This window comes from Alosa alosa, chromosome 12 (assembly GCF_017589495.1).
Source record: "Alosa alosa isolate M-15738 ecotype Scorff River chromosome 12, AALO_Geno_1.1, whole genome shotgun sequence".
Classification (NCBI taxonomy): Eukaryota; Metazoa; Chordata; class Actinopteri; order Clupeiformes; family Clupeidae; genus Alosa; species Alosa alosa.
In genome coordinates, this window is record NC_063200.1 from 17,619,753 (window position 1) to 17,641,243 (window position 21,491).

At 41.1% G+C, this 21,491-nt stretch overlaps 1 protein-coding gene and 1 long non-coding RNA gene across 6 annotated transcripts; one reads left to right on the top strand and one right to left on the bottom strand.

Moving 5' to 3' along the window:
- The first annotated feature begins 2,259 nt into the window (after nt 1-2,259).
- On the top strand, nt 2,260-21,233 carry slc2a11l (solute carrier family 2 member 11, like). Its single transcript, XM_048259590.1, has 16 exons — nt 2,260-2,510; nt 3,197-3,298; nt 4,105-4,180; nt 5,151-5,278; nt 9,895-10,071; nt 10,165-10,263; nt 10,932-11,092; nt 13,065-13,189; nt 13,416-13,545; nt 14,441-14,589; nt 15,289-15,479; nt 16,475-16,585; nt 17,452-17,553; nt 18,559-18,634; nt 19,113-19,240; nt 20,705-21,233. Exons 1-16 carry the CDS (start codon nt 2,313-2,315, stop codon nt 20,951-20,953), a joined length of 2,202 nt encoding a protein of 733 aa, XP_048115547.1. The 5' UTR covers nt 2,260-2,312; the 3' UTR covers nt 20,954-21,233.
- Nucleotides 2,836-17,577, bottom strand: LOC125305008. Of its 5 annotated transcripts, none has more exons than XR_007195312.1 (4): nt 17,441-17,577; nt 13,041-13,170; nt 10,890-11,083; nt 2,836-3,117 (listed from the first exon to the last, which is right to left on the bottom strand). It is a non-coding gene; the product is annotated as an uncharacterized LOC125305008 (long non-coding RNA). The 5 variants fall into 5 exon arrangements; XR_007195311.1 differs by lacking the exon at nt 2,836-3,117 and adding an exon at nt 16,481-16,622 and having other exon boundaries at nt 9,656-11,083; XR_007195313.1 differs by lacking the exon at nt 2,836-3,117 and adding an exon at nt 16,481-16,628 and having other exon boundaries at nt 9,656-11,083.
- Nucleotides 21,234-21,491: the final 258 nt, after the last annotated feature.

The following is a 21,491-nucleotide window of genomic DNA, read 5'->3' on the forward strand; positions in this document are numbered from 1 at the left end:
GCGATAGCATGGACAGTTAGCTTGTTTACAGTTGATTCCATTGTTGCAAAGCCTGCCTCCAGGCTCATCCATCGTTCTACTATGGTTGTTATAGTTACCATTCATAAGCATTGATATGGAACGGCGAATAAACTTTATTTACCAGATCTACTTCATAGGTGTCCCGTTATTCCAAATTAAAAGCCTCCCCGCCAGCCAATCAGAAAAGAGTATTTCTTCTCTCCGGGTGATAAATCAGAGGGCTGTATTTTGCACACTTGCGCATGGCGTAAAACTCGTTTTCCACCCGGCGTGAAGTTTAATTCCTTATTTTGCACGTTTAATTTTTAAACAATGCGCCCAGGGGTGTGGCAATTAACAACTTAGGGAGTGGCTTAGCACATTGTCTAAAAATCGCTATTGTACACCTGGTCAGAAGTCTGTGGTGAGTTGTTTATATGTTATTTTAAGAGCGCATTGTCAACAGTCATATTGGCGGGTGCACCTATCATCCATGAACGCACACCAGCCACGTCCAAGCAAAACATTACAAATTGCACGATTACAATAGGAAACATAATTAGAATAAAGATATTACAAAATACTGTACATCTCATGATGAGTAGTTATTCAGCATCATTTGCAAATTGGTAATGACGGTTAAAAGTGATTAGGGGAGAGGCGAGAGACACGTATGGAGCACAGCTGAAGACACACTGTCACGAGATTTGAGCAACTCCTCTGCATAATCATTTGAGCAATATTAGGGTAAGTGTTGCTTTTTCCAGCCTCTGTTTTCGATGGTAACCCATTGTCAGTCAATAGTGAAAGTAACTCCATATAACTGTCTTGTCGTTGACTGACTCCATGGTGAAGTTAGTTTCACTTTGAGTTCAAATCACACCAATGAGTTCAAATAATAGAGGAGTGCAAATGCGTGAAGGCTATGCTAGGTTTTAGTAAAGCATGGTTTAGTGGAATGACTATCCCATACGGTCTCGCAAGCAGCCTCCTTCAAATGCGCCGTTGAATGTCAAAATACTGATGCATTTATTTGACATTGCGCTTTGCCACAGATGTCATTCTCATTGGTTTAAATGATGTTACGCCCCAAACACACCCATGACTGATAAAAAAACCTAGGAATACCTTGTTGCGCCATGCGCTCGACGTTTGATAACCCTCCCAATGTGGACTGGACACATCCTACTAAATTTGAATAAGCTTTTGACGAGTGACAATGCACTTTTGACTGTCATGATAGGGCACAGAATATCATACAAATTCTAAAAGTAGATATAGTAAACAGACCCAAGTTAAACAAGACACACACATTATACTTTGTTATTCAGTTATTGAGGAAAATGATCCAATAAATAAGTATGTAAGTAAGTGTTTTAATTATATTAAATGTAATATTATGCAATGTAATGTAATGTAATGTAATATTAAGTGCAATATTACAGAAATTTGTGCGGCGAGACCCACGTTAAATAATACCCTTAGAGTTTTCTGACTGAAATAGGTTTTGCATGCACACATTGGTATACACAAAAACTTTATGATCTATCGTAACACCCCCAATTATCACCACTTTTGTTCAGAAATTCTAAAACAACGATGTTTTCTAACACTTCAAAATAACATTTGCTATGAACGGCACATGAACGGTTAGACCGAGAATTCTCGTCATGAAATTAAAATTCCAAGCGGATGTGTGTGCAGTCTTACAACACTGTTTACAGCTCTTCGAGTCACGGTAAAATGTCATTTTTGGTACATAGCTAATTTAGATACACCTATGGTGTGGGTGCTTGCGTTTCTTTATGAATCCGCCGTCTTGGTTTGTATAGAAACAGATATTAAGTGACACATACACGCAAAACGTCGGAAATACGGGACCGATGGTAATAGGGGGAGTTCCGATATGTTTTAATTAAGGGGGGCATTTTGAGATCTGATCTGAAATCTCTACAATTTCAGTTGCCTTTCGCTCTCTCGTAACCTTTCTCTTCCTGTTCCCCATCTTTTTCTTCTCCACTATTGCCTTCTCCATCCATCTTTACCCCCCCCCCCTTCTCTATCTAGCCATGGAACGTCTGTGGGGTCGTGGTCAGGACCACAGCTCTAAGATGGAGGACATGTTGGCGGAGGGTGCTGCTCAGAAAGGGGTTCGTGTGCGGGGGGTGAAGGAGCTGCTGACCGAGCCATCAATGCACAGACTTTACTTGGAAATTCAACTATTTTTATTTTATTTGTTTGTGATACGTAAGTTGCATAACAAAAAAGCCAGCTGGTCTCTATTACAAAACAGGTCTTCATAAATATATGTAATGGCAAAGATGGCTTTATATTACTGCACACACTGTATGTATATTCATTTGATATGTGTGTGTATATGTGTGTGTGTGTCTGTACAGGTGTTTTTTTACGAGAGAGACCTGTTTGAGAAAGCTGGAATTAACGACAGTCAGCAGCCTTACATTGCACTTGGGACTGGCCTGTGTGAGCTTCTAGCCGGCACCATCAGTGTAAGTCCAGTGTACGTTTTTTTCTGTTTTGTTTTGACGTCTGTAAAGCGACCCCTTTCCATGTCATACCTCACCCCCTTACAGCCAGCTCCACCGCGTGCACAATTGAACTGCTCTTTTTGTGGAGTGTCAAAGAAGACTGAAGACTGGTTTAATTTTTTCAAAATATACATACCCTTATCACCCCTGCTGTAGCCGGTTCCATTGGTTTGTGTGTTGGTTTGTTTGTGCATTGTTCCTAAGGCATTTCCTACAAGAAAACAACATTGAGCTAATGGTAATTTGTGGACAAACAAAAATAAAAAAACAAGTTTTAAAGTCAACATTTTGTAGAGCATTACGCTAAAGTCATAGTTAATATTTATTTCAAATGATCTGCGTTGGTTCTGGACGTTTCAATCAGGAAACCCTCTTGGAACAGACTGAAAGGGTCTATAGTGGAAGCTACTTGTTGCAGCATATGCTCCGCGAATGAAGCACTTTAGTTACATCCCTGGTGTATTCTGCCTGTTATTCTCCAGTTTCATCCAATTACTATCACAATAATGTCACTAGAAGGGAAGTCATCAGGAAAGGACACCATAGAAAGGTGCATCAGCAGTCCAGTCTGTAAGTATAGCAAGAAAAAAAAGATGGCATGAAAGGTGATGTTATGTTGTGTTGTGTTGTGTGTTTTGCTGGATCAGAGTCTGGTGATTGAGAATGTTGGGAAAAAGATACTGCTGTCCTTTGGGTACCTTATCATGGCTGGCGTCCTAGTCCTCCTTACAATCACACTATACCTTCAGGTCAGCCTCTAATGCGTGCGCACACACACACTCGCAAACATACAGACACACACACACACACACACTCACATACACGCACACACACACACACACACATACACACACACACACACTCACTCACTCACTCATGTGCACACACACACACTCGCGAACATACAGACACACACACACACACTCACACTCACACACACACACACACCCTCTCATTCACTCACTCAACCTCTATTGCATACACTCATGAATGCACACACACACTCACATACACGCACACACACACTCACACTCACTCACTCATGAACACACACACACACACACACACACACATACACACACACACTCACTCACTCACTCATTCACTCATGCGCACACACACACACACTCTCTCTCTCTCTCTCTCTCTCTCTCTCTCTCTCTCATTCACTCACTCAGCCTCTATTGCAAACACTCATGAATGCACACGCACACACACACACTCACACACTTACACTCACTCACTCATGTGCACACACACACAGACACACACACACACACACACACACACACATTCACACTCACTCACCCATGAACACACACACTCACACATACACAAACACACACACATACACACACACACATACTGTACACATGCATGCATTCACTCACACACACAGATTACAGCCAGATCCTGTATAGGGCTCTTTGCAACCAGAATATGCCTTGTAAACAGAAAATTAGCAAGAACCTCCATTTATTTGCTCCTTCTGGTTACTTCACTTTAAGAAATGTCTCCCTCTCTCTCCCTCTCTCCCTCGCCTCTCCATCTGAAGAGCCAAGTGCCCTGGATGTCCTACTGTAGTATCATCCTCATCTTCATCTTCATCATACTCTTCTGCAGCGGACCAAGTAAGGGGTCACATATCACAGGACTAGAAGCTGTTCAGTCACAGGAAGCCATTAGTTTCCTGTGGGCCACATACTGTTTGTCTAGTTGCATATTTGTGCCCCATGCAAATACTGTACATTGCTCAAAACTGATTCTAATTACTACTGGCAAAGAGTCTAGAGCTCTCCACTCTATAATCTTTGGTATCGGTCATAGTATTGACCTTTGTCCTCCAAACAGCACTAAAGAGATTGAAAATATGACAATAAGTGACAAGAGTGATAAAAAAACGTCCCACCAGGCTTTGCGTAGTGAACTTTTTGGCAGCCTTTTTTATATGAAGTCTTATACGACTGGCTAGACTAACCTTTCTTCTATTATTGCTGACACTGTATTGTATGATCCAGTCCTTTCTCAACTTTGATTGGTCAGAATGAGGGCATTGTCTAAATTGCATCAGTTGGAAAGCTAGCTTTATCCAGTGGCAACAGTGCTACTCATAGTGGTAGCATGGCAAGTTTATTTATATGGCACAGTTTACATGGATAATGTTTTTTGTCAGTGTTTTTTGTTATGTTGGCTGGATGTTTTTAATAATAATAATAAAAATAATAATAATAATGCATTTTATTTATGGGCGCCTTTCTCAACACTCAAGGTCACCTTACAAAATCAACAATATACCACTCAATCCAGTAAACAAGCAATCAGAGAAAACAAGCAATAAAATAACATGATAATACTATTAAAAACAAAAGAACAAGAGAAAGGGGTGGGGTCAACACAGTCAAAGCAAAATGCAAAAAGAATTAAAGAGAGTAAGCCTGTCTGAAAAGATGAGTTTTTAGGTGAGATTTGAAAGTGGTTATGGTTATGGCTATGGGTTTACCAAGTTGTCTTGCTAGATTTCCACAAAGTCCATACATAGTGCATCCTGTTGATAAATATGTGGATTTGTTTAATTTTAATCTGCCCTCTCCATGGTAACAGGTGCAACAACAGCGTCGCTCCCTGGTGACATCTTCAATCAGTCCTTTAAGGCAGCTGCGTACACTGTCAACGGCACTGTGATGTGGACATGCCTCTTGCTCGTGGGCATGCTGTTCCCGTTCATGGTGGTAAGCATGCGATTTTCCTCTTCTTCTTAATCCTCTTCCACTCATGTCTGTGAGCTCCAATCGCTGCCTCCTCCTCTTCCTCCTCCTCCTCCTCCTCTGCCTCCTTGTCTTTTCTTCCCTCCTCTTTCTCTTCAAGACTTCAATACCTCTTTATTTACAGAAACACTTTTATACAGTGTACATGTACATCTGTATTATATTGTGTAGGTATTATATCTTTAAAAGAAATTAGAGACATGCACTGAGGACTAAAGGCTACTATCCTTTATATATTATATATTATATATATTTGTCCTGTTTACTGAGTGTCACGCATTCCTGCTTTCTCTCTAAGTCTAAACAGAACAAAATGTCTTCTGAGTTTTACTGTTGTATTTTGCCCTATATTGGTTTTGTATAGCAATCCCTAACTATTGTGGCTGGCAAAGTCATTTTGGTTATTATTTTAGAGAATCACTACAATTGTGATTGTTTCAAACTGGTCATTTGACCTCAAGCTGTCTAGGAGATATCCAGTGGTGTTAGGACTGCAGCAGCAGCAGCATTAACGACTTAATTAACGAATTAAACCTCATGTTTACAGGACAACATGGGCTACCTCTGCTTCCTCATCTTCCTCGCCTTCTGTTTTGGCACGGGGCTGTTCATATGCTTCAGCGTTCCTGAGACCAGGAACCGCACGGTGCTAGAAATCGATGCAGAATATCGAAAAATACACAGCAGAAACTCGTTCCAGACCGCACCCGCTGTAGACACCACACCAACAGCAGAAACAGCATTCTTAGAAACCCCCACTGGAGCCAACTGACCAACCAGTCATGAGTGATGGGGTGCGCATCTAGCTTTTGACCTCATCTAGACACATCTTAGGGGACGATCAGACAACATGCGCTTTGCTGCTTGTAAAACTCGAGGTGCACTATGTTTTTATGACGAAGGGCACTTTTCCGCTTTGAGTTGAACTTTTATTCAATTCGAGGCGCTCAGGTCGCCTCTGCACAAACGTGAGGCGCAGCAGGCGCACCAAACTCGAGTTTCTCTGGGCACATAAACAGAGTGCAAAACGCTTACTGGCACTATGAAACAACATGAAAAAGGCGCACCTCCCTGCAAAAACCGCGTCCTGTCTGATCGCCCGCTTATTCAACAATTTACAAAGAATATAAATACACTGCTTATTAATGTAATGTTTACTCCGGATTACACTTGACTTGATGTTATTTGCTAACTCCACCGCCTGTTCTTATTTATTATTATTATTCCTTTCTCCGTTGGATCAGTAATTTACTTAAAAAAAACAGTGGACTGAAATTTAAACCTCAAATCAGTATTGTATGAAAATATGTGACTTGTGTTTACGTCTACAGTAACCTTCTTTAAACGTGCAGTCAGCGATCCTACACGATTTCAAGCCCATAACATTTTTTGTCACATTGAGCAATCATCTCCTCATGATCTGCTAGCTGCCTATTCCATTAGTACACTAAAACTGTAAAAACGGTCTCTGTAGGCAGTCCCTGGAAAAACTGGAAACAAACAAAGTGGGGGCCTGTTCCACAAACAAAAACTAAACCCTGTGTGGAGTTTTTCTGGGAATACTGAAGGGAGGGGTAAACTACTGTAAAGGGAGAAATTAGCACAAAGTGTGCTTCTCACAAAGGGAGAGTTTGTGTTGGCCGCTCACCTTTTTATGTGTATGAACAATGGACAGGCTGGTGAAGAGTTAAATGGTAATGTTATTATTACAAACTCGATTAATCTGACTCCATTTAATTCATAATTTGTATCTCGAATCAATTACCAAGTAACTAGTTTATCAGCTATGGCAGAGGGGGAATGAGAGGGATAGAGAGAAAGAGAGAGAGGGGCTGAGAGGTCAGAGAAAAGGCAAAAAAGGCAGAGTTGAGAATATTCTCCTCTTTTATCAATCACTTGCCCCCAAACTACGCCCCGCCAACTCATTTTGGGTGGCCCCCCAAAACATGTCCGTGGTATATAGCATCTGGCCAGCACGGAAGTACGACATCGTCAAACTATAACTTCCGTAATTTCCCCATTCATTCTCTATAGCGAGTCTTAACAGTACACATGTAATACTCCTTTTGTCCACTGGTGGTTGTTTTGGCGCTGTTTAGCGTTTGCCATCGAAAACGGAATGAAATGTTGGCCTGCCTGCAAACAATGTAAGAGGCCTATGCTGACTGCATCAGTGCTCAAAGTATTCTAAACGTTTATCAATTATTTGTTAATAACTAACTAACTTCTATTCAAGTCATATTTCTGGGACTTTCTGGGATAATTATTTCTATTTTTTATTCACACGTTCAAATGTTCATACAGAGTTCAAAGTTCTCATCAGGTGAGTGAAAGTTAGAATGGTGGTCATTTCAGATGTGTTTGCCAGCACTTCATAAAACTGTCATAGTTTAAATTATTTGTAGGATATTCAACTTTAAATTATTTGTAGGATATTGCTTGTTCACAACTTGAGCTATGTATGCAAAGAAACAGAGTCTTTTTATTAGTATTATTTCATTTGAGCTACATTTTACACTGATATGGCATGGTGGCAACATAAACACAGCTAGCAATGGTATTAAATTGCAGTAGTCTATGGAATATTCAACTAAGGTAGACTGCTGTTGTTCACAGCACTAAGCTATTTATGGTTGATATACTCTGAGTCTCTGGCCCTCTCTTAGAGCCAGGCATAGTGAGCTGGCCCTCGGAAGAAAAAGTTTGGGGACCACTGCTTTAGACTATAGTATAGTTCTTAGTCTGCAACTATGCACAGATACATTACATTGTAATGAAACCATGATCAGACTGTTGCCCACATTGCAAGTATTAATTCAAGACCAAACATGGATGTATTATTTTAACAACATACATTTACAGAGATTTGATCGGTATGTCGAAAGGAGAGGAGAGGTTGCTTGGCAGTGGGTTGGGAACCGAAGCCAAATGGCAACACTGTATGTATGAGCGGGGGTGTTGGGAATCCTGGCCATGGCCATCTAAGACAATACTGTAGTGAGCAACAAGTACCCACACAGATGTAAATTGACTGCAAAAGGCATTCGGTTATGAAAATGTCTGTGCTTTTCAAGAACGCAAAAGGTTGGCAAAACATTGGGGCTTTCACTACCTCTGTAGTGTGTTTAGTTTGGTCCTTGGTTAAAATATAATGTCTGTTGTTTTCTTTTCTATTCAATTGCCTGATTTTATATTTTGTGTTTATTTGGTCTTGTTTATGTCATTTGTGTCTGTAGTGTGGGTGTAATGTTGCTGTTGTGTGCCCTTATATGATAATGTCCAGCTTTGTGGAGTCATCTATACTTTAACATCTATATAGATACATCAACATATCTATCTGTGTCTGTCTGTCTGTTCCATGTGTTTTGTTACTGCTTGTTACTGCAATAAAGATTGATTGCTGCATCAACTACACTCTAGAAATATCTATAGAAATAGGAGGAAAATTTCCATATTGTTTTACATATTTGTGGTTTATGCATTGCACTGTGGACGTAAGTGTCCTCAGAATCAAGATTGTGGAGCTAGAGACTATAGAGCTATAACAACATTTTCAATCTTGAATAAAAATGTACTACTTGCTTAAGTTTCAGTATTCACAGATTTAAAGCTATTTAAATCTAAGTTAAAGTTATTGCTTCAGCACAGAAAAAGGTCACTTTACACCACTGTTTAGAGTGTACCTTTAGAGTGTACTAATCTTTTAAGAATATAAGAATATATATTTAATATTACAGTATGGCAGATGAAGGTTGAGTCAATCAGTCTGTAGATATGAAAATGCCAACTCTAATTTCTCAATTATTATTTTTTTCTGCTTATTTAAGTTTTACCCACAAGACTAGTGTATTGTGGATAGTCATCTGCTTGATGGTAAGGCAATGTAGTAAATTATACAATAACATGACAGCAACAGTATGTATAGCCTTTAACACTCAGAAACCTGAAAATTGACATGAAATTGCTTGTTAAAGTCACAAAGAGAAATTTTCAACTTGACGACCACTCTAGAACTTTACCTATGGGTCCCTTCTAATAATAATAAATAATAATAAAATAAATAATAATAATAAGTTGCCAGCTTGTACCCAAACATGTCCACAAAAGTCTTAACGGAAGCCCTTTTCAGAATTGGCCCCCTGACAACAATACTTTAAAATAGGTTGCTGTGTTTGTGAATGAGTAAGTGTGTGCTTGAGACGTGATATAGGGCATCCAGCAGTTGTACATGTATGTGTGTGTTACTGTGTATGGTTGATAATGAAGATGTCCTATGTCCATGTGTGACTGTGTCTACATTATGAATGTGACCTATGAGTAACAGAATGTAAAGACAGAGCATGGTTTTGTACGCATTTATAATAGCGAGTTGTTTCTGTTACAGCTAGAAAAGTAAAGAAACATAATTATTGACATGCTGAAAAAAAATATTGTCATGTCAGTGTGTTTGTGCAAAACATCATGATCTTTTTGTGTGGATATTTAGTAGTAGACTTCATACACTGCAAGGTTCAGCGATTAGGGTTAAAAGTTTCTTTTCTTGACTACTGTTCCTGTTACTGTTTGTTCCCTCTCTTTAGCTTAATTTAGATTTGAGAAGTTACACTTATACTTGCTGGTTAGATATTTGGACCTGCGTTTTACTGGAACAGAGAAATGCACTGTCACTCATAGAGCAAGAGGAGAGAGAACACTATCGTAAGACACACACAAGTCAAGTGTGGCTACCTCCAAACATGTGTGCACTGGGCTTACTGGTAGGTGTCCAATCTTTTCACCACATGAATGTCAATGACCATTTATTTCAATGACTTTGCTGTGTTTAGCTGTTTGCTTTGGCCTGTTGGCAGCTGCAAAGTCCTCTGCTTATTGCTGCTATCTTCATCACTGGTATTGGCGGGACCTTCCAGTATGGCCTTCAGATCTCAGTGTTGACCTCACCATCTACTGTGAGTATGTGAATGAGCTCTAGCTCTCATTCTAAATCTAACCGAGTCTATAGTCTAGTCTTTTTTTGGTGAAATCTGCAATGGGATTAAAGTGAAAAAATGGTCTTCCACATGTTCCTTGTCACATGGAAAATGTGTGTCATTTGAAAACAGCTTTTTTCTTTTCGTGACACAGCAAGTTCCCCTTGTTTATGTGCACGTGAAGTTCACAGTCTCCATATGATACCACGGGATACAGTGGTCTTTGACATGAAGCACACTACTTTTTGGGCTGTTCCTTTCTGTCTTGATAAACTAGCAGGTAAAGATTGCAGGCCACTTGGCCACTCATGTCTGATAGGCCTATTTAGCGGCGGTGGCTTAGGAGGAGGAGGAGTCGTTCAGCAACCAGAAGGCAGCCAGTTTGAGCCCAACGACTCCTGACCCTGAAGAAGTATCCTTGAGCAAGACACTTAACCCCAAAGTGCTCCCGATGTACAGGTTTTGTGCCTTGCAAGGCAGTGTATGAAGGAGGCCATCAGTGTATGAATTTGTGTGTGTGAATGTGAGGCATGAAATTGTAAAGTGCTTTGAGTGCTCAGAGGAGTATAAAAGCGCTTTATAAATGCAGTCCTTTCACCATTTACCATTTATTTTTTGTGTAACGCATAAACTGTCCCGGTGTCCAGTTCATTAAGGAGCTGGTGAACCGCACGTGTGCTGAGCGGTACGGACTCCCCTTGGAGCCTTGGCAACTCTCCCTCATCTGGTCCTTCATCGTGTCCATCTTCTGCATCGGTGGTCTGTTGGCCTCGCTGTGCGCTGGGCGACTGGTGAATGCCTATGGGAGGTAAGACAATTCAAGATTCCTTTATTTGTCATCATGATGGGCGAAGGTGAAGTGTGGCGTCTGCGCCTTTTGTCTGGTATTGAGGTATCGCCCGGTGCGTATAGTCTCCCAAAAACGTAATACTCAAGTGAAGAAAGGGGAGATCGCACACAGGGGCTGAGTAGTTCCAAAAGTGTATTTTAAGATTGGCAGGCGAGCCTATAAATAGCCGTTGCGCTCTGTGACGCGTCACATACAAAGAACACTGATGAAGGACTAGACCCGAAACGTTTACCCCTTGTTTATGTGGCCTGTAATTGTTTTTTCGGCTTTTTAAAATACACTTTTGGAACTAGTCAGCCCCTGTGTGCGATCTCCCCTTTCTTCACTTCATTATGATGGGCCACATAAAAACCAAATTGTGTTTCACTCATCCACCAGTTCAGGATTTCAGTGCCAATTAAGACTATAAAATAACTAGATGTACCGCAGAGCGGTACAAAATATGACCGCGCCCAGTCCAGCACATTTTTTCCACAAAAGAAATCCACGGCTGAAAAGGCCTATATGATTCTAACTGTCTCACTAAATTGCATTATCCACACTCAATTCTCACCTGTATCTGCTAGGCAACAAGTACCAAAACATGATTAGTTCATAGATTTCACATGTAAAATTAATTTTATACAACCCCACCTCCATCTTGCCTGTTCATAATTCTGAGAAATTCTTGATTGTTTTTGTTATGTTTATGTTATGTGTGTGTGTGTGTGTGTGTGTGTGTGTGTGTGTGTGTGTGTGTGTGTGTGTGTGTGTGTGTGTGTGTGTGTGTGTGTGTGTGTGCTTGTGTGTGTGCCGTATGTGCCATGCATGCAAGCGCACATATGTCTACTGTGTGAGTATGTGTCATAACATTATGATTACTGTGAATGTATGTGTGTGTGTATCTGTTTGTGCACATGTGTGCACATGAAATGGGTTAACATGACCCCTGGAGGCAATCATAACGGAAAAAATGGTCATCCTAGGCCCTACAGTTCTCAAGATATTCACAGAGAACTGTGTCTGCCCCTTCCCTCCTTCGGGGGTCCAGTCCAGCTGGGGCTACAGATCAAAATGAAAAATGACGGTTCCATGCTATCCATGTGGGGGTACATGCCCACCAAGTTTTGTGTACCCCGGTCTTTCAGTGTCGGGGAATCCTTGTTGGTGTCGCCACTAAATGTACACATAAATTATTTTATTGTAAGGCCCCCATGAACGAAAACACATAAAACTTGGCATGCATTCGGAGGGTGTCATAATGATCCTACACTTTTAATTTCGTGCAGTTTTGACCTTGTCAGCCAGAGATATTGTGATGAAAACACCAAATTTTTGCTTTTAATTTTTAACTAGGTGGCTATACATGAAATAAGTGGTAATGGGATGGGTTGACATGCCCCTTAAGACCAACATACATAAAAAGGTGGACCTCTTAGGCCCCACGGTTCTCGAGATATTCACAGAAAACTGTCTCGGCCACATACAGTTGGTGTATAGTAACATAAATTAATTTATTGTGTGGCCCCCCATGAACGGAATTCCACAAAACTTGGCGTGCATACAGAGGGTGTCATAATGATCCTACACTTCCAATTTCATGCAGTTTTTACTATGTTAGGTCACAGATACCTTCAATTACAACACCTCATTTTTACTTTTTTGTGTTTAACTAGGTGGCGCTATACATGAAATGAGTGGTTATGGAATGGGTTGACATGGCCCCTTGAGATCAACATACAAAAAAAATGGTCCTCCTAAACCCTATGGTTTTTGAGATATTCACAGAAAACTGAGCAATTGCAGAGTTATGACATAACGCTTCTAATTCTTGGCAGTGCTGAGACCACCGTTAAAAACAATACCTCACTCAATGGCCCCTCTCAAATCCATTTCAAGATGAATATGTGGCTGTGGCTGTGTTTACCTATCCCATCATGCATCTCTCCAGGAAGCGATGTCTGCTGCTGAACAACCTGGTGGCCATCAGCGGGGCCCTGCTGATGTTGCTCAGTAAAACGGCTGGGTCGTTTGAGATGATCATGGCAGGAAGATTCCTTTATGGGTTTAACGCAGGTGAGACAAGTGTTCAGTACTGTCACCATGTATAGGTACATGTGCTGTAGGTGTACACCTACTTACACTTACTTGTGTACACATACTTGTGTACTTCTACCTGTTGTAGAGACATTTAGAAGGAGGATTCAGTGGTTTAAGACTACAAAGTATGCGATTGAAAGTGATTAAACTATTCCTTGGAGGTTGTAGCCTTTATCCTCTGACATGTTGGTGTTTTCTGCAGGCATAAGCCTGACAACTCACACCATGTACCTTTTGGAGTGCTCTCCCAAGAGCCTACGGGGGATGGTGGGCGTAACCGTCACCACGTTTGTCTCCATTGGGAAGTTCACAGGACAGCTGCTGGGCCTCAGGTGCTCTCTCATCACCCGTCATCTCCTCTCCTCTACTTTCCTCTCCTCTCCTCTGTTCCTCTCATCTACTCTACTCTACTCTACTCTACTCTACTCTCCTCTGTTCCTCTTCTCATCTCATTAACTCTCCTCTACTCTCCTCTCCTCTGTTCCTCTTCTCATCTCATCAACTCTCCTCTACTCTCCTCTCCTCTGTTCCTCTTCTCTCATCTCATCAACTCTCCTCTCCTCTGTTCCTCTTCTCTCATCTCATCAACTCTCCTTTCCTCTCCTCTGTTCCTTTCCTCTCATCTCCTTTCCTCTATTTTACTCTCCTCTCCTCTCTTCTCCTCTCCTCTTACAGTAAACCTCTACCTCATACAAATGTCTTTTTTTGTTCAGTTTCATAATGATAATAATTATGATAATTTGTATGAGTACAGGTTTACTGTGAGTGCTACTACCAAGTTGTGATCTGGAGTTTCCAGTCAGATAATCTAATCCAAACTTGTTTTTCCTCTCCTCTCCTCTCCTCTAGTCTCATGTCCTCTCCTCCAGTCTCATCTCCTCTCCTCCAGTCTCATCTCCTCTCCTCCAGTCTCCTCTCCTCTCCTCCAGTCTCATCTCCTCTCCTCTAGTCTCTTCTCCTCTCCTCCAGTCTCCTCTCCTCTCTTCTAGTCTCCTCTCATCTCCTCTAGTCTCTTCTCCTCTTCTTTAGTCTACTCTCCTCCCCTCCTTTTGTTCTCCTCTCATTTCCTCTCATCTGTTTTTCTCATAGTCTCTCATCTCCTTGCTCATGCATATGTGTGTTCATGTGTATGTGTGTGTGCCTTCATATGTGTGTCTGTGTGTGCTCATGCATATATGTGCATTGTGTGTGTGTGTGTGTGTGTGTGTGTGTGTGTGTGTGTATTAGTGAGCTACTGGGTACTGAGGACCGCTGGCCCTGGCTGCTGGGTTTTAGTGGCTTCACTGGGCTGCTGCAGCTGCTGACTCTTCCCCTACTGCCAGAGTCACCCCGATACCTGCTGCTGGTGAAGGGAGATCGTCAGGCTTGCGACAACGGTGACTTACACTTACACACACACGCACACGCACAGACCTGTGTGTGCATGTGTGCATGATGCATATCAAAACCTGATCAGTGCTGGTTCAGACCTCCATGGGGCCCTACTGTAGGCAAAATCCTGCTAAGGGGCCTTCCTACCTGAACTCAAATTACATAAAAATGTAATTATTTATATATATATATTATCTGACACCTCAGTGCTCCCAATACAATCACCCCACCCCATTTTGGATGTCTACGGAAGTTACCAAATATAGTGTTTTTCCCCAGGGACCTTCACAGCTATAAATGCCCAGTTAGGGTGGGCAAAAAATGTAATGCTTTGATTTATATATATATACAAAATATACCTGCAGTTTTCCCCAATACAATCACCCCACCCCATTTTCTGGGCTGTTTGCTTTTGATGCTTGATGCTTTGATGTTCATATTCCCCTTACAAAAAATAACTGCAGTTTTTTCAGTTATAATATATTTTTTATTTGATATTTTTTCAGTTACAGTAGTATAGTTCAGTCATAGTCCAAAATATCATGTCCAAAATACTGCATTTCTGTAGTAAATTACAGTACTATGCCGTACAATGCAGTTTTTTTGTGTCCAAAATACTGCATTCCCTGCATAAGAACTGTAAATGTTTCCTCCAAAACTGCCAACCCCTACCTTTCTCCTGCACTACTATATTCCCCGCCCAGCTATCCAGCGTCTGTGGGGTCGTGGTCAGGACCACAGCTCTGAGGTGGATGACATGCTGGCAGAGGGTGCCGCTCTGAAAGGGGTTCGCCTGCGGGGGGTGAAGGATCTGCTGACCGAGCCGTCTCTACGCTGGCCACTTCTTACCATCATTGCCACCTCTGCCACACTGCAGCTGTGTGGCATCAACGCTGTAAGGCTCTCATTTATTTCTATAAAGCATTTAATTATATAACATTTATTTATATAAAGAAACTTAATTATATAACTAATTTATAAATTATTTGTTCATTTGTTCATTGTTTGTTTATGTCTTGATGTCTGTGTGTGGAGCACTTTGGTGCATAAAAAATATGCTATATAAATAAAAGACTTCTCTTCCGAATATCACACTTCTCTTCCAAATATTTGATTCTGATTGCTTTGTGGAGACATTTAATGGTCTGTTATTAACCATAATAATACAGTAGCCATGGCCAACTGGTTAGCGCTTCGGACTTGTAACCGGAGGGTTGCCGGTTCGAACCCCGATCCAGTAGGAGCAAGGCACCTAACCCCTCACTGCTCCCCGAGTGCCGCTGTTGTAGCAGGCAACTCACTGTGCCGGGATTCGTGTGTGCTTCACCTCACTGTGTGTGTTCACTGTGTGCTGAGTGTGTTTCACTAATTGGGATTGGGATAAATGCAGAGACCAAATTTCCCTCATGGGATCAAAAGAGTATATATTCTATAGGATGCCGCCCTGAAAGGAGTTTGCCTGCGGGGGGTGAAGGATCTGCTGACCGAGCCGGTCACTTATATCAGTGATTAGATCTTATATTCATGTTTGTTATTGGTTTTTATTGTTTTGTGTATGTGAAGGCCTATTATACAGTAAATATGCTTAGATTGAATGCTTGTGTATTTGTCTCATACTTTATCAGTAGCCTATGACATCGCGTATATGTGCACAGTATATGTGGAGTATATGTTGGCTGGTGTACTACTGTATTTGTTCGTATTCATGCACATGTGTGTATGTGTACGCGTCTGTGGGTAAGTTGGTAGGAGTACTGTGTATGTATTTGTATGGGGTGTACAGTGTGTGTTCATGCATGCATTTGTGTGATATATGTATTCAGATTTTATATGTATTGGTTGTACCGTCTGTTTGTGTGTGTGTCTGTGTCTGTGTGTTTGTGTATTCAGGTGTACCTGTACTCATATGATGTGTTCAGTGCTGCAGGGATACCGTCCAACCAGCTGCGGTATGCAGCTCTCGGGACCGGCCTCTGTGAGATTGTCACCTCCATCATCTGTGTGAGTCTCCTCCTCCTCCTCTATCCCTTCCTCTGTCCTATCCCTCCGATAAAATAGATGCTTTTTGTAGTTTTTCTCAAATATGAAAACCCTCAAGGAGGCATTTGGTGATTGATAGGCTAATAATCTAAAACTAGGGTTTTGCATGTGGTTTGAAGTTTCTCTAGCTCCATTTACATGGACAGTTTTTTGTGATGCTGATTAAACTATTACAGAATGAAAAATGTTTACATGGGGTATGTATGTGCTTCATTATATAATATAAATTATATAATATAAAACTAAACAAACTAATAATATAAAAAAATATTAAAAACCCCATGATATCCAAGTTAAGTAACTAATAACTAACTAACGGATCCTTCATTACAATCTGGCTGCGTCAAAATAAACATAGACATGAGATGTTTGAGTGACATAATCGTGCTTGATCAATTTTCCAAACAAAGTAGCAAAACAACCTGACATGCAAATTAAAGCCGAACAAACGACATTTGGGGGAAATCAAAGTACCACTCTCGACTGGGTGTTACAACAGAGATGTTGTATGATCGTGGTCGCCAACATATTGTGACATCAAAACAGGGTCACCTGCCAAAAAAGTTTGGGAACCCCTGATGTACATGGTTGTTAAATCGGAATAAGAACAAAATACACCACCCACCCATTATTCCCTTTAAAATTGTAATTGGATAGGTAGATCTATTCCGATCATATGTGCCAATTGTATTCGGATTGAGACATTATTTGGATTGAGACTTTATTCCAATTGAGACATTATTCCAATTGAGACATTATTCCGATTGAGACATTGTTCCGATTCTAATGGGATTAAAAGTGTCCGTGTAAACCCACCTCTGTCCCAGGTGTTGCTGATTGAAAGCACGGGGAGGAGGGTGCTGCTACTCCGCGGTTTCTTTGGAATGACCGTCGCCCTGGGCCTCCTCACACTCACACTATACCTGCAGGTCTGCCTCGCTGACACACACTCACGCACACACACTTACGCACACACACACGGACACAGACACACACTCGCGCCGCGCACACACACGGACACAGACAGAGAGACAGACAGACACACACACATGCAGAGACAGAGAGTCACACAGACAGGCTCATACTCACATTAACTCTCAAACATGACACATACACACACACACACACACACACACACACACACACACACACACACACACACACGGACACAGACAGAAAGAGAGACAGACACTCACATTACTCATTACTCATTACTCTCAAACACGACACACACACACACACACGGGCATGCATGAACACAGACAGACAGACAGACAGACACACACACACACACACACACACACACACACACACACACACACACACACGGGCATGCATGAACACAGACAGACAGACACACACACACACACACACACACACACATGAACGAACAGACACACACACACACACACACACACACACACACACACACACGGGCATGCATGAACACACAGACAGACAGACAGACACACACACACACACACACACACACACACACACACACACACACACACACACGGGCATGCATGAACACAGACAGACAGACAGACAGACACACACACACACACACACACACACACACGGGCATGCATGAACACAGACAGACAGACAGACACACACACACACACACACACACACACACGGGCATGCATGAACACAGACAGACAGACAGACAGACAGACAGACAGACAGACAGACAGACAGACAGACACACACACACACACACACACACACACACACACACACACACACACACACACACACACAAACACGCAAACACACACACACACAGAGGTTAGTCTCTTTCTCCTGAGTCCTGACTGTATCCATGGCACAATGTAGGACATGTTTTGAATGTTACTCATCCTCATCCTCTTCTCTCTCTCTCTCCCTCTCTTCCTCTCTCTCTCTCCCTCCTTCACCTCTGTCTGAAGACCCTCTTGTCCTGGATGCCCTACTGCAGCATGGTCCTGGTCTTCATCTTCATCTTCTTCTTCTCCAGTGGGCCAGGTAAGGAACAGCTAGAGAAAGACCCTGATGCTACCGGTCACGTATAAGGGACCAACAACCCTTCAGTTACAGCCATGCCTTTACTTTGGTAAAAATATAAATACTGTCTTCAGATTAGTATTCAACAGTATTCATTAAAACTGTGAAGCATGTGCTTTCAAAATGCTTGAATATGTGGTGTGTATATATGTCAGTAATACAATATATGATATAGTTGAAAACTATCTGGTTCATTATATGATATAGTTGAAAACTATCTGGTCATTATTATTTGTCATAATTCAGATGTATGATACATATAACAGCATTTTTGTTTATGTTGGCAACTAAGAAGCTAAAGCATCAAGCTACAACTAATATAATATGCTGGTCAAATGTGCAGTTCATTGCCCGTTCATTATGTATGATAATAAATGCACATTTTACACATTAGATTCAGATTTAATTGAAATCTGCTCTTTCTCTGTGTGTGACTCAGCTGGCATTACAGCGCCCCTTCCTGGTGAAATCTTCACTCACTCCTACAAGGGGGCAGCGTTCACCGTAGTCACCACCATCAACTGGACAGGCCTGTTTCTCATAGGAATGCTCTTTCCCCTCATCGTGGTGAGAATGCATCTCTTCCTCATCCTCTTCTCTCTCTCTCTCTCTCTCTCTCTCTCTCTCTCTCTCTTCTACTCAGTAGTACCATCATCACTTTATTTTTGTCCTCATCTTTGTTTTAACCTTTCAGTCTTTGTTTTACCTTTCTAGTTCTTATTATAAGACTGCTGGGCAACCATTCTTCAATTAGATATTCAACCATACTTTTTAGAAATTCTTTTGGCGAAACCTTAGTCTACTATAGTGGTTCTCAAACATTTTCTGTCAGTCCCCACTTTGGAGGTGGGGAATATTTAAGCCCCACGCTACCCCATCACCCCGGCAAAATGGTAATGTTAAAATATTATTTTTGCATTTTGGTTCCACGTTACATTTCCTGTCTCGGTCTGCATGATCTGATGATGTTTTAATTCAGTCTGTTTATGACTCCTATGTTTGTGTGTGGCTATTTTGTTTTGAATCTATGATATTCCTTGTCAAAAACGAAAGGCATATTAAAGATGGGCACAAAAAAAAACAGATTCCCTCTTGTTCTTCGCGCCCCACCTGTCATGTCTCTATTCCCCACTAATGGGGAACTACTACACTACAGCACTTTAAGAACCACTGGTCTAGTATCATCAAGCCCATTCACTTTGTGTTATCTTAGGCAGGCAGGGCCAGGCTAACAAAACATACCCCAAAAATACATAATCATTTTACTTTACTTTAATATAGTGTTTATTGATTAAAAAACATGAACGTCTGTTTTGTAGGGTAGTTATTGAAGTAATGAATGCATAAAATTACATTTCCAGAGTATCATGACCTCATGACATGGCCGGCTCATCACAGCCAAGTCTGTTTTCTCCTCCCACATGAACCTTTGTTGTCTTCTGGAGTTTCATGTAGCAGCAATATTCACTTGTGAATATGCCTATAGGACATATCCATAGGAGCACCTGAACTAATTAGTGAATATGTGTGATAACCTCACATATATAGGAGCACCTGCACTAACTAGTGAATATGTGTGATAACCTCACATATATAGAAGCACCTGCACTAACCAGTGAATATGTGTGATAATTTCATATCCATAGGAGCACCTGCACTAACTAGTGAATATGTGTGATAACCTCACAAATATAGAAGCACCTGCACTAACCAGTGAATATGTGGGATAATTTCATATCCATAGGAGCACCTGCACTAACTAATGAAAATATGTGATAATTTCATATCCATAGGAGCACCTACACTAACTAATGAATATATGTGATAATTTCATATCCATAGGAGCACCTGCACTAACTAGTGAATATCTGTGATAATTTCATATCCATAGGAGCACCTGCACTAACTAGTGAATATCTGTGATAATTTCATATCCATAGGAGCACCTGCACTAACTAGATATGTGATCATTTCATCCATAGGACCACCTGCATTAACTAGTGAATATCTGTGATAACTTCATATCCATAGGAACACCTACACTACTTCTGCTTCCTCATCTTCCTCGTCTTCTGCTGTGGCACGGGGCTGTTTGTCTGGTTCCATGTTCCTGAGACGAAGAATCGAACCGCTCTCGAGATCACTGCAGAGTTTCAGAGGATGCACAGCAAAAATAAACCAACTGTGGAGGACAAAGACCCACCCACAGCTGAGATCAGAAACAGAAATAAACATCTGAAACTCAACAAAGCTGAACTTAGCATGTCCACCAAACTATAACACATGATGGTGAAAACTTAAAGACTGACTACTACAGTACACAATATTTAAGCAGGATGTTAAATGACTGTTATTTGGTACCATTTTATTGGAATACAAGGGCCAACAGTTAGGGAACCATCAGTCCTTTTCTAAAAGTTAAGTGTATTATTAAATAAAGTGTATTAATATATCATACGAATATTATAGATTTTAATCAAACTTCATTGTAATTTTAAACAAAATATAAGAAGGGAAAATAACTGATATGCGTTTTTTTTATTATTATTATTATAAATAAAGAGCCTTGTATACCATAGTTTACCGTTGTTGCCTTGAATGTGTTACTGTCTTATATGACATCGATCTCTGAAGCATAAATTAGGCTAACTGACTTTTCTTTTCCATGTCTTTTCAAATGTAATGTAATGTCATAAACTGAACTGACACATTTATGAAGCCAATTAAGCGATTGCTTGCAACTCACCGTGTTTGGACAAGCCCCACAAACTAGGCTAGTGACAAATGGTCAGAAAGGGCTTTCGTTTTTGAGATACCC

Coding starts and splice junctions, on each gene's coding strand:
- slc2a11l (XM_048259590.1), top strand. CDS start 2,313: ATGGCAAAGATGGCTTTATATTACTGCACACACTGTATGTATATTCAT. Junction 5,279..9,894: donor TGCTGTTCCCGTTCATGGTG/GTAAGCATGCGA, acceptor CCCTCTCTTTAG/CTTAATTTAGATTTGAGAAG. Junction 11,093..13,064: donor CTGGTGAATGCCTATGGGAG/GTAAGACAATTC, acceptor GCATCTCTCCAG/GAAGCGATGTCTGCTGCTGA.